This window comes from Alosa sapidissima, chromosome 2, assembly GCF_018492685.1.
Source record: "Alosa sapidissima isolate fAloSap1 chromosome 2, fAloSap1.pri, whole genome shotgun sequence".
Lineage (NCBI taxonomy): Eukaryota > Metazoa > Chordata > Actinopteri > Clupeiformes > Clupeidae > Alosa > Alosa sapidissima.
This window is the reverse complement of record NC_055958.1, coordinates 10954227-10970594: the sequence shown is the minus strand read 5'-3', so window position 1 is coordinate 10970594 and position 16368 is coordinate 10954227. Positions and strand designations below refer to the sequence as shown.

At 39.8% G+C, this 16368-nt stretch overlaps 1 protein-coding gene across 6 annotated transcripts in view; it reads right to left on the bottom strand.

Moving 5' to 3' along the window:
• Window positions 1-16368, bottom strand: part of akap11 (A kinase (PRKA) anchor protein 11) — a 41686-nt gene that overhangs the window by 14749 nt on the left and 10569 nt on the right. For 4 of the 6 annotated variants that reach the window (XM_042068986.1, XM_042069013.1, XM_042069033.1 and 1 more), the window contains exons 2-6: window positions 15417-15536; window positions 12369-12482; window positions 11989-12042; window positions 11742-11873; window positions 8013-8268 (exon numbers count right to left, since the gene is read on the bottom strand). In XM_042068986.1, coding sequence (XP_041924920.1) covers window positions 8013-8268; window positions 11742-11873; window positions 11989-12042; window positions 12369-12482; window positions 15417-15479 — 619 coding nt within the window. In that variant the 5' untranslated portion in view covers window positions 15480-15536. Of the gene's footprint in view, window positions 1-8012; window positions 8269-11741; window positions 11874-11988; window positions 12043-12368; window positions 12483-14328; window positions 14555-15416; window positions 15538-15745; window positions 16058-16368 lie in introns of those variants that run through there. The other 2 variants (XM_042069003.1, XM_042069022.1) reach the window with 2 other exon arrangements.

Sequence of the window (16368 nt, the reverse complement as noted above, 5' to 3'; positions counted from 1 at the left end):
TTCACCAGCTCTTTTTTTCCAAGAGTCATGTTTGTATGATTTTACTTTGTATTTTTATTTTTCAGTAAAGGTGTTATGGCCCTTGAGTGGTCTAAAACAGTGTTTCCCAAACTTTTTTCCTGGGGACCCACTTTTTAAAAATGACAGACTATCGCGACCCAATTGACTTCAGATCTAACATGCAACCACCAATATTGCCCAAAATGTCGATGTTTTAGGCCACAGGTTCTCAAACTTTTCTATAACCATTCTACAGTGCCATATCTAAGTGGTTGGATAGATATCTAATGTCTATAGGTATGGCCCACTACTAGGGTTTAGTGATGCACTCCAAAGTTTTCACACAATTCTGCAATCTCAATTACACTCATGAGACAATGTTAAATATGTTCAGTTCATGTTCTAGCTCAGTTTTGTACACACACACACAACCTTAGGTTGTCCTCATCCTGCTTTGAACACGGTTGTGTTGCATTTTGAGCACCATCAGCTTGGGAAGTTGGAAATGAATACCAAAAAGATCCATTTTAATGTACAGTGGGCATCGCTTTCAAATGGCCACTTCAGTCGCACATTACGAGGCGTGAAGCTGCGTGAAGCTTTAGTACCACTTTCAGCCACTGTACATCGCTCTGCCTGCCGCCCCTTCTGAAAAAGCTCGATTTACCTCGATTTAGGCTACTTGGGTATGGCTTAAGGCTTGACTATGCGGTGGTAACGAAAATCGAAATCGAAATTTCCTATCTACATTATTGTCAGTGTTGGGGTAACGCAACTGCGCAAAGCAAAACTGTGGTGTGATAATTGAGCCAGTAGAGAAATAACTGTTCAGAATTAATCTGTAGCCTTGGGTAGGCTTCTGCGACGTTTTTAACAGGCTACTCTATAGAGGTTTAGACAACTATGACCCACGTTTTGGTTTCGTAAATTAATTTGCCCTACTTCTTGATTGCAATGTAGTCAATTGACTGCTTGACATGTCATTTTTATTTTTCTGTACAATAAACAAATACATCTGCTTTATGCCCCAGAATTACATTCATATTTGGAACTTACATAGTCCAATGCATCGTTACAGTACGTTAGTGTTTCCCAAAACCATAGTAGCAACGAACGTTCGCAACCACTATCGTAAAGTTGTGTAGTTACAACTACACCTCTCGACCTGTGGTAGAATGCTAGTAGAAGCATAGTTCCAGGGATCTTCATGTCAAAGACGTCACTGACGCCAGTTATTTGTTTGCAAATTAATAATATATTTAGGTTTCTAATTGATATTTACACTTCTAACCACCATACATCCATATTTTAAAATGCCCAAGGCAGAAAATACATAAATTAAAAGTCAATTTGCAGACATGTGCACCTAAGTAAAAGTCACACACCTGCAGATAATAATAAGGTGGTGCGCACTTTTTGACGAGTCAGCTGAGAATATGTAGCCTTTGATTTTCATGGAGGGGGGCGGGGGGGGGGGGGGGGGGGTCCTTGTTAGTTTACGCAAACCAAGCCAAGAAGGCTGATTCTGATTTTGATAATATGATCTGCACAAAAGATAAACTTAGGTAAACAACAATGTCAATATTGTTGTCAAAATCTTAACCCAGATTCGAACTCTTGGACAGGGGACTGGTAACTGCTGTGCAACGGTGGCGGTCATCTGCCGGCCTTAACGCAATGCGCCACAGAAGTATGTGCCCGTTCACGTGCTACTAAACGTCATTAACCACCTTAGTCCAGACTACTGAAGTTTGGAAACTATCATGGTCCAAACTTACAGTAGGCCTACTATGTAAGTAGGACAGTTTTGGGAAACAGTCGTAACTTACATGTTGGTTAGTTGAACGATGCATCCTGTTAGTAAAAAGCTAACCTCCGTAGTTGTACGGGAAACGCACCCCATGTAGGCCATTAGCAATCTGTTTATTTTATTTTATGAAGCCTACACAGTAGATCACATGCCACATTCTCACTTTCAATAGACAGATGCAATAGCCATTGGTCAAGTATTGAGTATAAAGCAATTAAGATAGTACCCTATACAAAAAGTACTTCATACCATCATAAACATTCGTTAAAACGAATAGCATTTTGCAACTTGACAAAACACTGGATTAAATATCGTAGGCACAGGAGAAAACTTGTACATCCATTGGCCCGTGGGGAGATCACATGCCAGTTGCCTCTCCCTTCAGTGCTATGACTCGTTCGGCTGTGAGCTTGTTTCGCAAAAAAAAACTCTATTGCAGATATCAATGCGTCTTTGTTCATGGGTTTGGCCTCACAGCAGAGGCTTAGACAACTATGACCCACGTTTTGGTTTCGTAATTTGCCCTACTTATTGACTGCAATGTAGTGAATTGACTGCTTGACAGGTTATTTTTATTTTTCTGTACAATAAACAAATACATCTGCTTTATGCCGCAGAATTACGCACTTGGCCAGCCTATAGAACGGAAAGAGTCATTTCCAGTGGAAGGCTATAGGCCTAGTTTGCAAGAAGGAGACATAAAGCGTGAGCATGCCACACTATCCACAGCGGGGGGTAGGAGCGCAGGATTTATATACAATTCTTTAACAGAAGGCCTGCCTCGAATGCAGGCTTGCCCAAAAAAAAAAGGCCTGTGGTTTGCAGCCTACAGTAAGTAGGTCTTAGTGAGTTAGGAGTCCTCTAGACTTCTTTTAAGCTGTCTCAGAGGTGGAAAGTTGCGTTCGTTGGGGGCAGGGCCGGATTAACAATTCATAGACCCTTGGGAACAAATGTCTGATGGCCCCCCCTGCCCCCCAGCCAACGTGAATCGGGCGGTCAGTTAATAGGCCTATATCGTGAAGATTTGTATTGCCATTTAAGGCACGAGCGCATCTTTGAGGCCAAGCCTCACCAAGTAGCCCGTTTGTTTACAACTAACATTACATTTAATTAAACTGCTTATAGGCTATGCCGAAATAGTTTCAACATTTTGAATATCAGTGTCGGGTGAATTAGGAAATGCCTTATGGCTGAAAGCTGCTTGGAATCCCCCGTCAAGCAATAACCATACAAAAAGTTAAAAACAGATGACATGATGCGCGTCACTGACATAATGTGCAAATAATATAGCCTAGATATTCCAATATATTCGAATACATGTGTTTATTTTAGAGGGGATATTCAAACGCCAAATCGCCTAACCCCGGTGAGTGGGGGTCGCTATAATGCGTATGAAATAGCACCATTGAGTAGCCTATGCGAAATAGCCTTAAAATCGTTCCGATGTTGTGTGCCTTCTGGTTTCTCCACCTACTGGTTTCCTTGCGCGTGCATGCGCTGCAGCAGTTGTCAGACATTCACAAACAAGTTGTTTTAGGCGGTTTGAAGTCACTTTTCATACGCCCTGAGCGCTCGGCTACATTACAGCCACTCGGACAAAAGTCATGTAAAAAAAATATATGTTTTGAAAAATAGCATTAAACTGGATTCGATCCCGCAAAAGCAACACACGCGTGACCCTCTCCATCCTGATTCCCTTCTCTTTGAGCCAACTAATATGTTACGCGAATCAATTAACTATTGTAGGCTACCATTAATTAATAACGTAGGCAACACCCAGGTAACATATTGTCCAGGCTATCTGAAACAAGGGGTTGCCTCTCATCTACAACAACTGGTTACCTTGGGCTGCTACAGTCGTCAGTGCACTGTGCACAGTAGGCCTATGCCACTCTTTGTGGTTGATCAACTAAAAATAAAAGATGTATTTGGTGATGACGTTATTGTAGGCCTAGTAGACCTAAATTCTGAGAAATTAAATGGTACGAGAAACGATCTACATAGCGCACCAGACCGCGATGTCTTCAATCAAGGGTTGAATGAAGGGAGTTTGCAAAAATTTGTGTATTTTTCAAGTCAATAAACATTCTTAATTTTTGAATGTCTTTGTCAGGGAACATCTGACTTTTAAAAACCATAGGCCTGGTAGTCGCTCAGACAAGGAGTTATAAGATAAAGGAAATACCATTTGTGTCACCTAATGCAGTTCAGTGAATTAGCAAGATACCATCAGAAGCCAACAATCATAAAGCACCTGTGTGCGCGCGCGCTCTCTCTCTCTCCCCTGCGCATGAAGCTGTCTGCGTGTTGTAGGCTAGATTTGCGTGAGTTCTTTCCATCTGCTTTACTTTTGTGAGTTGCGACCACCTAGGCTATGTTATAGACGTTCTATGAGGTACCAGTGTTTAGCTGTGTCACAAAACAATAAGCTTTGTCACACTACTTTTAAAATGATATTCAGGGCTATATACATTTTAAACATTCGGGGCTGAAGACCCGACAAAGCCTTGCGTTAATTCTTCAGGTGGGAAGTGTCAGGAATTGTCATACGAGAGACGCTCTCATTGGTGGTTAGTATATGGAGTAGGGAATTGACAGCAACATATCCAATCACATTATGAGAGATTCTGAATTTAACATAAACTGCGATGTTTGATTTTAAATGAATGTAAATTTAGCCGGGACTGTTTCAGTGGGTGCCCGAGAGACGGAGCACCCACGGTATCGGCGCCTATGACAAGCACATCTCGTGGTTGCATCCATTACAAACAAACAAACATGCATGCAATGTGAACGTCTGGGATTGGGGAGAGCACTAAATGCTCTTCTGAATAAGCACGAAGTCAAGCCTTTAAATGAATAACACTCTTTAATAATCAAAAAAATAAACCGCTAATGAAGTAAACTTGTGACCATCAAAAATCGTTTATCGCCTGTAACTCCGTGATAACAGGACGTAACAGGAAGGCATTTGGCTGAGCAACGGAGGTTAATATGCTCTATATTTTGTCCAAATGATGTCTGTCTATCATCGTTGCACTCGGAGAAAACCAGAATGTGTAATTTGTCCTGCGTTTCTTCTACCGCTGCGAACGGGATTCACTCGCCGTTAACCAAATATTTCTTTATTAGGGCAGGGCAGGCATATTTCTGGCTGTTAAATTATTTCTAAACCAGTCTGCTAAAGTCTGTAGTGAAGTCTGTGTAGGGTTTTCCAGCTCCATTTCTTTTTACGAGACACCCTGCTCACTTGAGACCTCTGCCGGTTGTTGCAGCGTCGTTGCAGCGTCACTGGAAAAATACAAATTAAAGCCGTGTGATGCCGCGCGGACCGCGAGGGAAGCTGGCCAAGTCGAAGCACTGCCCACTGTACATCCGAGAGTTTGGGGATATGCTGGCATGCTACGCAGTCATCACTCTTCAGCATATAGTAAGCTGCTCCTGTATTTCTAAAGATAGATGTTCTTGTAGCCTGTTGCGTTGCAGACAAATGGATCCATAACACAGTGGACAATTCCGATGTAAACAGCAAATAACGCCCGACAGAAATATTGTTTCATTTTGCAAGTGAGATATCCACGCTCTCGCGTCCCCTCTGCAACGTGTTCGCCCCCCAGTTTTAGAGCTATTCTAAATGCAAAATTGCACAGAAGGAGTTATGACAAAACCGTGGCTGTTAACAAACTAGATCCTAAAAGAAAGCTGTTGGCCTTCCTAAGCTATAAGCTAGGCCTATTACACAACATAAATCGTCACTAGGCTATGCTGGTGACCCAGTCTTTGGGAACCAATGGTCTAAACATACTGTTAAATAAAATGAGTAGAAGATGGGTTTTCTTATATGATTATCGGGGACTGGTTACGCTGTGTGACCCAAATCATGTACATTTGAGGGTCACAGATAGCATAATCATGGACTTATGTGTGACTTAATGTTTCAGTATCTCAAACATGAATGAGGAATGATGACCCAAATTAACTTCTATGTCAGACAAAGGTAGGTTTGTTATTGTAGCTCGTAGGTTAGTTATTGTTGTGCAATAATCTACTCTCACTATGTTCACACCTCTGTTTTCACTATTTCTTCTTTTGTAATAGACTACAAATTGATAGCCTGGCGTAGCCACATTCAAATTCTTATCAGATTTGATCAGAATTTGAATCAGGTAACACAACATTTGAATTTGATGGGACGTGTTTCAACTGATACAGGGACAAAATGCCTCTGCCTGCAATTGGATAGATCTAAAGCCAATTAGAGAACAAAATATATATTCCATGTGGCAGTACAGATGAAAACTAGATGTACTGCATAGCGGTACAAAATATGACCGCTGCTCAGTCCTGTACATCCTCTCCAGCTTGTCACACTTGTCTCCATCTCCTACTCCATCCCCTACTCTTGCAACTTTTGTGTATGTTTGTATGTGTGTTCCTGTGTGTGTGTGTGTGTGTGTGTGTGCGTGCCTTGTGCATGTGTGTCTGCATGCCTGTGTGTGTGTGTGTGTGTGTGTGTGTATGTGTGTGTGTGCGGGTGTCAATTTCTCTCCATCTCCCATAGAGCCTGAACGATATGGGACTTTGAAGGCCGATACCAATTTCGATATTTGAGTTTTTTTAAACCAATATAAATCGGCCAATAGTCATTTTTAACAAACACAATGTAAAAATTCTCTCCCATAACCAGGTTCTAATCAAGGTGGGGCATTATGTATTTGAATACATGAATGTGTGTTGAAAACAAAATGTGTGGTTTTTTTTTTTAGAAACTTTTTTCTAAAAAATAAAAGGCTGTGCCACCTGACATTTTTTGGGTGGCGAATATATTAAAATCCCTATAAATGTTGTGCAGCCATTAAGTAAGGGATAACGGCCGCTGAGGTGTCTTGTTATACGGAATTAATGGACGAGGGCGAGGGGCAAAGAACTCCCTCCGCCCGAGTCCATTAATTCCGTATAACTGGACACACCTGTTATCCCACTTATCACCCGGTTGCCACTGTAAAGCCATGCCTTCATAGCACGCAAAGGAAACACGCGGTTCCGTTTAAAAAGAAGCCCACTAGTTCAGCTTGTTGTACAACTTTCATTGGCCCTATAACAGCAATAGCATGGGCAGTTAGCTTGTTTACAGTTGATTCCATTTTTGCGAAGCCAGGCTCAACTGTATGGAACGGCGATTAAACTTTTTTTTTACCAGATCTACTCCTACAGATCTAGGTGTCCCATTATTCAGAATTAAAAAACACTCCGCCAGCCAATCAGAAAAGAGTATTTCTTCTCTCCGGGTTATAAGACTTAAATAATGTCTTCCAACTTTAAAAATGCATTCTGTTCATTGTCAAGGCCCCCTGTGGTGGGGTGCCTGCTGTCACTACTCCTAGGTCTTCAGTGTTCAACTGGGCCACTAGTGGTCCCCATATTGTGTTGTGCTTTGTGTGTGTGTTTGGATTGCAGGGCTGCTTGCAGTGGTAATCAGTTGGATGGGTTCCACCTGGGCCCAGTGTAACCTACCTTTATTTCAGTTAGCCTATTAGCTGGTTTGATGCTCATTGAGCTCAATGCAAATCAAACCAGCTAATAGGCTAACTGAAATACACACCATGCCAATCTCTAGATATGGTGAAGGGTATGTGATGATGTGGGGCTATTTTAATTCCAAAGTCCAACGGAACTTTATCAGGATGCATAGTATGCTGGATCCATTAAATAACTGGCCTTTAAAAAAATAAATAAAGAATGCCTCTATGGGAATTCAACATAGGGGTATGAATACTTATGCACCCTGCATTTTAATGAAGAACATTTATTTATTTATGATACATTATTCATTCACAAAGAAAATTGGTGTCCTTAAAGGTTGGAATTTTCCTCATGTTTTTAATTAAGGCATTACGATCCATTTTCAAAAGATGATTGTTTTATTCCTCTTTTTAGTCAACTTTAGCATGGGGCTGAATACTTTTTATAGGCACTGTACCTCTCGTGTGGTCTCCCAGTTGTGTCACGGTTGTAAGCCAAACTGTGACACCATTTTTAAAGATTATTTTGAAAACAAGTTTTTTAAAAGCCTTATTTGTCAATGACCCATGTATGGACATATTCACTGCAGTGCACACACAGAATGACACAACATAGATGCAAACTGATCCTGTCTGTGTCACCAATGTTCACTTCATGTCCAATAATTTGATTGACCTACATGAACAATCTCCATTTTCCTCTTCTTCTAGGTGCTCAAAGGCAGTGACAAAGTCTTCCTCAATGGATGAAACAGAATGATTGGTGTCATCATCTTCTGCCTGACCCGACTCTGACATCCCCCTCTGTAGGGACTGCAGCTCCAAGGCATACCTGATTCCTGCTGTGTATCGGGTGAGCAGCCCCAGGAGGGTGGTGACGTTGATCTGTGAAGCATGACTGTGCCTAAATATACAGATGGCTTTGGACAAGCCAGTCTGAAAAAAAAAGAACAGAAACAATTGAAACGTTAAGTATTTGGGTTTATCTTAACATTTTAATGGCACTTAAAAGTGATGAACACCTCTCCTTTACTGTCTGTACGTATGTATTTCGCCACCTATTCAGGTGTTCATCACTTTTAAGCAGTGTTGGGAGTAATGCGTTACAAAAGTAATGTAATTACTGTAATATGTATTGCTGTTTGCGGTAACGCGGTAATGTAAGGCATTACAAAAAAAATTGGGTAATATTTTACTCGGTACAAACTTCAGTAACGCGCATTACAATGCATTTTAACCAAAAATTAAGCAGTGTTTTGTTTTGATATATTCGCAAACACCACCGCGAGAACAACAGAGGAGAAACAATCCGCGCAAAATAGTAGAACGTTATCGCCTGATACTGGTTGAAGATGACTGTGCCTGCAGCGGACTCTATTTGCGGGATGGACATAAGCCTAGGCTACGCTCAGAGACAAGGATATGAAGAACATAATAGTTAGTGCACTTTGTGCGAAACCGAAAGATCTCACTATGCCTCGCCATTTCATCATTTAATGAAACATCTAAAGTGGTGCCACGCTAATCTTTTTGATTCTTGATTAAACACAAACTTCTAGTGCATGCCAGCTTTGAGCTGTGAACTTGAATTCACAATTGAACTTGAAGAGAATAAAGGGATAGAAATGCAGAAAAAAGATTGTGTAGCCTGGCAGTGCCACCGCTCCCACCACGTGCATCACGCACTTTGCATAGGGCACCAAAGGACAGAGGGGGCATCCACATGTAGCCTAACCAATGAATAGTAGCTTTACTGCAAACTGCATTTCACTCTTCATCAATAACGTTTACAATGTCAGAATGCACGAACACCATGGTACATGCAAGTTTCATACTTTTTGGGTTCTCTCCACCACGTAGTGCTAGAATGGAATTGGTGGGTCTTCAATAATTCGTTTTCCAAGCATTTACATGAAGCACATGATATGCCGAGTTGACAAAAAAATAATCCATTCAGATAGCTAGGTGGATACCAGGCTCATAATTCACTTTTATTTGCAAAACGAAATGCAACATGTTATTGCATACTTTCCAATGAAGGCTGCTTAAAACAACTTAACATTGTGCATATTATTGTTAATATTGTGCGATCAATGTAACTCAACAAACAAGGCTTGTAATCAAAAGCTGGCAAAAAGGCATTATGAGAACGTAAAGATCAATGCTCTTAAAGTGACATTGCACCATTTATAAGAAAACAGCATGAATGTTTAAAAACACACAGTAATGGTCTGTAAATAATAGGCCTTTTATTTTACTTTAGGTGTTTAAGTTATCATTTAAATGTCACTCACTCAAAACCACTCACTTAGGGCACCAAAATGGTCAGTAGGCCACCATCTTGACATGTCTTTATTAAAGGAACCGTATGTAAGAAATGTATTTCAATTAATCATAAATGGCCCTGATATGTCACTAGATATTAAGAAATCATGTTATTTCAAATACTTATATCACTGACAACAGTAGTCTGGCCAGGATATTGTCATTTAAAAAGTGGAGTTGCAGCCCTCAACTGATGTTGATAATGTGTTTTGGCCTGATGCGCCACCCTCCACCTATCTACTAATCACAAAGTCAGTAGTGTTTCGGCATCCGTGTTGCCAGCTCTGCCAGTCAGAGGGGAGGGGAAGGGGATACATCGCTCTACAGTAGTTTGAAAGTGATTGCAGTACCAGTTTTGGCCACAATCTTACATACAGTTTCTTTAAGCTTTGATTTACAATATAGTAGGCTCTCTATTGATTTTAATGAGCAGGCCTAGGCCTTAGAGTTACAGTATTTATATCACAATTTACCAGACTTTGACCTTTTGTCGGTTTTTAACAAAATTCTGACTATGATTGAGCGTAATAAACTGCATTTAGAATGGCTAATCCACATTTCCAGATATTTTGGTAAAAGTAACTTAAAAGTAATGCAATAGTAGTGTAATGCCTTACAATTCAGAGACAGTAATATTATAATGTAACAAATTACTTTGAAATGACAGTAATAAAGTAATGCATAATACATTTCGATTTTGAAGTAACTTGCCCAACACTGCTTTTAAGTGCCCCCCGGAAACACTTCAGATGTGTTGTGATTTTTTGTAGCACGTTTCTGAATTGCGTGTTGTGAATTGGCAGCTCGTTTCTGAAATGTAAATGTTTTCTGAATTTGCAGCGCGTTTTCTAAATGATGTGCACGTGTTGTCAAATGAAGATGAAAATGTTTTCTTAAGTTGTTTGTGTTTTGTCTATTTGCACGTGTTTTGTTGATTTGCATCTGTTGTCATAAATTGCACGTCGTTTGCACCTGTCAGCCACCGTAATTTCATGCCCAGTCAGATATTTACAACCCAATCTCACTGCTAGGGAACAGATCTACTGATGTTTTGAAACATCACAAAATGTTTTTTTGGTGTGTTAAAAACTGGCTGTTACTAACAAGACTATTATTGGCCTATGGAATAATCTACATCTCCCAAACACTACCTATTTCACCGCAATTTATGCATCACACTACCTTGAGTTGCTTCTAACAGATGATTTTATATTCCTCTTTTTAGTCAACGTTAGCATGGGTTCAAATACTTATTCTCCCCACTGTAAATTTATTAACAGACGCTTTTGTGCAAACAAAAATTACATTATTTTTTAACCAAGAACCAAACAAAACAGTGGGCTGCCCCCACTTTGTTTGTTTCCAGTTTTCGGAGCCGGAGCTGCCTACAGACACATGTTTTTTTACAGTGTTCTCACAGAATAGGCATCTAGCGGTTGCGAGGAGATGATTGCTGAATGTGGTAAAAAATGTTATGGCCTTGAAATCACGTAAAAACCCTGACTGCACCTTAAATAGTGCAGCTCATGACTGATTATCTGGGAGTAATTTGCAACTCCTTGAGGCAACACAATGAATATATAGCAACATTTTACATTTTTTAAAAGTACCATATGGATGTACTGCAAAACAGGCAAGCAAAAGTAGTGCTGGTCTTGCCCAAGGAGTACTATTTCAGTCATTTTTGAATGTATTATAAAGTTAAGATGGAAACTGAAGTTTAACTCACTATGTAGCTCCACAAATTAACTTTCAATAACATCATAACATTTGAGCTTCATAGAGGTGTGGGCTGTCTGAGGGCCATTATAGTGATGTAAGAGAGGTGCATTATGTTTAAGTCCTTAAAAACAGAACTGGCTGCAAAGAAAAATTCACCTGTTTTACTTGGTCGCTCACGAGTACTTTAAATAATATCAATTCTAATCAAGTTCATGTTCACAAGGATTTTAGTAAATATGCCCCACAGTAAGAATGCAGCTAGCAATAATTGTATATAGTCTCTCTTTGCAAAGTACTTTCTGTGAATAAACACCTATGATGTAGCATATTTTGGGGAAAGAAAATAATTTGTCCATTTTCACCTGTGAAAGACTGTCTTTCCGTTCAAGGAGCTTCTTGGAGTCTTTAAGAAGCAACACCTCTTCGTTTTTGAGGCTATGTACATGTAGTGATCTAAGCAACTCAGCCACATCAGTGGGGCCACATGGTAGGACCTGAGTTCATAAAAAAGAGTATGATTTTTTTTATGGAAACATGAATAAATTAAGTCACATTTTGTGCAATTGCAATACATACCACCATGTTATATAAAAAAAACCTGTAACTTACCCTTGTTGTTAAATCATCCCCTTCTGTGTGACCAGGCAAACACACAAAGTGGATCTAGAAAAAGCAAAGTTGGCATTACTGAATGATATTTAGTAAAAAAAATAGAATTACCACCCTGTGGTTGTATGTTTCCAAGCAACAGTTCAGTCAACATACAATTTAATCTACATGTTTTGTCACGTTACTGTGACCCTGACATTAACATACATCTTCTAAATTGTTAATCATTGAGTCCGAGTGAATGTTGAAGCACCTCATTCATCTTTCACCCGTGTAAAGTGCATACTTTACTGTAATATTCTACATAATGAAAAAAGGTGAGGCTTTCAAGCTTTTCACCACCAATGCATAAATACAGTTCAATGCAGAACATTACACACCTCTGACAGATACTGTGTGCTTCTGATGTTCTGAAGTTCCAACAACACGCTGCAAAGCTCCCTCCTGTTCTTCAGCAGCGTTTTCATACACACAGCTGCATTTTCACGCATATTCTAGTGGCAAACAAATAGAATGCTAAGATTTAACTCATTCCGCAATCATATTCTTTAACCATTTGTACAAAAAGTTGGGACATAATTGTAAAGGCTAAAAACAAGAATGGACTGATTTCTAAAATATTTAGGCCACACTACAACACACTCCACCATAACACATTATGTCATATTTTATCCTGTAAAATATATATATTAGGGTGCATAACATTTGAATGGGAAATTTTAATTTCAAAATATCAATTTGGCTGGCATTGCATTTTGTTCCAATTAACATAAAAATGACTTTTGCAAAGTTTTGAGTAATTCCATTTAGATTTAGGGGTGCCACCTAACACATGAACTTTGGCGAAATTTCGAAAAATGTGCAATTTACATTAATACATCTAATAGCCAAAGGTTGACCTGGAAATGTTGAGTACAGTGAACTTTTATACAATAACATGTTCTATAGGGTTATCAAAGTAAAAGTTGTTTGTTTGCCCTTTGGGCAACTTGGGCATTTCTCAGAATTCAACTTTCAAGATTCTCCATTCACTGTGGACTCAATGGCAGGGGATATAGTCACTGCAAGTAGGTCTCGCCTCTTGCCAGAAAATATGGACAAACTGATATTCTTGCAGAAGAATATGAAAATAAAGTGAACAGAGGAGTGTTGTTTTTAAACAGTCATAATGATCATTGGGTCCTTGGTTACCTGTCTGACCAAGGCCCTTCGTCCCGGATTACTGAGTATGATATGCCTAGGCCTACATTAAATTAGTGTTCAAAATCAGTCCATGGGATCGGGGAAGTGGGGTTGGTTGGAGCAGCAAAGCTCGTCTAGGGTGGGCACAGATGACCTCCAGGATGGGCCAGGCCCCCCAAAGCCCCCCCACGACGCAGGGACTGTGTAATGGGCATGCAGTACAAACTTTTAACGGTCCAGTCACACCAAGAACATGTCAGAGGCCATCTACACTATGTCGGATACAAACGCCCCTCTTTTCCACATTAGACCATCGGATCAGCGTATCCGAAGAGGAGTAATTTGGATCCGCTGGAGACCCCGAACTCATTTTGCTCCGTAGCCGTATCAGACGAATGTGGACTGCGTGTCTGTAGTGTGTTGCGGAACCATCTGAAAAGAAATGACGTACAACCCCATGTTCCCTTCCCTGATTCGTTGTAATATATATTGCTCGTTTCACGTGATTATGGCCATGCTGCTTTGTTTTCGTGAGAAGTGGCCTTTTATTCATTCTTTTATTTATTCATTTGACAGCCATACAGTAAATGGCAACGGATTATATGCAATTTAAAGACGCTAGGCTATTATATAGCCTAAGAGTGTAGGCTGTGTGACAAATAAATCCCTCTTGATCATTAGAAGCACTGTGTAGGCTATGGTCTATAATGTCCATCACACAAGGTAAGCTATTTTATTCGTTTGTCGTTAGTCGACAAATCTACCTGGCATTCTGTGTAAACTATGCCTATTCCACTGCAATATCGACCAATAGGCGCATGTAAAGTAACGAAAAACGTAGGCTATCTAAATGGCTAAGTTGATTTTGTAATATCATAAAATTCGCAATCAACCCAATTATACAGATTATAATACTATGCAATGACCTAGCTGGCTGACTGGGGTAGGCAACATTGTATAGACTACTGCCAAGTCACAACATGCTCACTGAGAAGCTAACTCATAGCCTAATTTTTAGTGTTCGTTTGTCGTTCGTCGACAAATACCTGCCATTATAATGTAATGTGAATTACTATAAAGTAGCATGTTGTCTTTTGCACCCAGGCAGTAACATAAACTTGGCAAACATCCTATTTTCCGCCAGTTTTCAGATTTTATCTGGTTATTTATTCCCTTGCATCCATACTTATTGACTATGAGTTTGTCATGATTTTCAAGGATTTTTAAGGCTTCCCAAACTGATAGGCTACAGTGTTTGTGGACGCAGATCGGATTTGATCCAGAACTCCGTATCGGATCTGATTTGGTGTAGTGTAGTAGAGGCCTCAGTCTTCTACTTTTGAAGTTGTTAATGCCCAAACATGGCCTCGAAGATAAGGCATTTCTGAAAGTGTAAAAATAATACAAAATCAAAGGTGAAAAAAGTATGAAAACATAGGAATTTAACAAAAATATATTACAGGTCTTAGTGTTGGGACCTAAATGGTAGAACTTTGAGCAAAATCTGAGATGGTGCATCAACCATTTTCCTGGATTTTGTCTGATTTGACGCACGGAATGACCCATATCATTTATTGTCTGAACTTTCCAAGAAATTTGGTAAAATCCAGAATTATGTGTATGGACACAGAAAATAAACACAGAAACACAGTCATTCATAAGAGCAGTGTATCCCAAACTTCTCTTGCAGCTATGTTGTTGTGCAGTGTTTTAAGTGTGATTGGCTATTACTTGCACACAAGTGTAACATTCTTTAGCCAATATAAATGGTATCAAGAAAGATGGACAAATGTGCAAAACAGCATATCAAATACTGTCAGATTTAGAAGCAATTTGGCTAAATGTGATCTCAATAGCCTACAATAGCTGGGTAAATTGTTAATGATTATTAAGGGCAAAGAAAAAAAAAACTTGGGCTCTGTTCTGAATTGCTGCCTCGCTGACATAATTTTCTCTAGCTCACTAGACATAATTTTCGAGATAATAAGACAGTTGGGTTCGAACACTCTTTTAAGATAGCGATAATGTGTGGCGTCAACATTCTAGATATGGATTTTTTTCCTGTGGCACATCTGTACAACGCTCACGACACACTAATGTGCCGCAACACACAGTTTGGGAAACACTGCATCAGAGATAACTCATTATTCCAATATACATTATATAATTTCATTATAATAACTGTCTCAAAAGAATGCAGTAAAGAATTAAATAAACAAAGAATTTCAATCGTTAAAAGAAGATACCTCTTTCCTGAGGGTGGCACGACTTTTCAATGGAATCCCTTTGATCCTAGCATAGGCATCCATGGTGAAGAAAGGATGTTGCTAGGGATCTTACAGGACCTCTATTTTGATGAGAGGAAGCTATCAAGGCAAATCAGGACACAACTCAATTTCAATGTCATACCAGATAATTATTACTCCAATCATTACACAAGACTAATATTATGCCATTTTAAGTAAGAATTCCTAAGCGACATAGGCCATGTTGATGCTTGGCTGCTAGTAGCTGAGATGTAGTTCAGTATCAAACTAATCAGTCATTGCAAAAGTATTCAGGCAAACACAAACACATCTCTTACAGTGAACTTGAGCAAGGTAGCCTATTTGCCGATATTATCTCCGCTTTTCTTGCAGACCAACAAAACATCTGTGGTGGTGTAGGCCTAATCTGAGCAGGATACAGGCTACCACTTAGAGAGTGAGCTGAGCAACAGGGACGTTACCAGATTGTGGTTATGACCTAAAATGTTATCTGGTCCTTACATCAGGTGTTTTTTATGAAATACCATCATCTGGATAGGCTAATTAGAAAAAAGTTTAAAGGTAAACTATGCAGTATTGGCAATTTCCTTACTGTTTTCTCGGGTTTTGCTTCTTTTTCGCTGGCTTTGTCATGACGAATGTCTGAGAAACTCCATCGCTACCTTTTTCTAGCCGGTGCCTGGCGTGTATGTGTATTTGAATGCAGTAAAGCAATTCGTTACACACGTTATATTTCCTGACACTGAGGCCATCGGCCCGCCGGCCGACAGTTGCAAGGGTGGTTTTTCCGCTCACAGGCGCTAGGGGGAAGCGAGACGGCCACCATTCAACCCGAAAAAAGTCATAAACCATTCCAATGACTCTGAAGCTGTTAAATGAAGGTGAATTAAACGAAAAAACTTGCATATTAAGCTAAAAAACCTGCATAGTG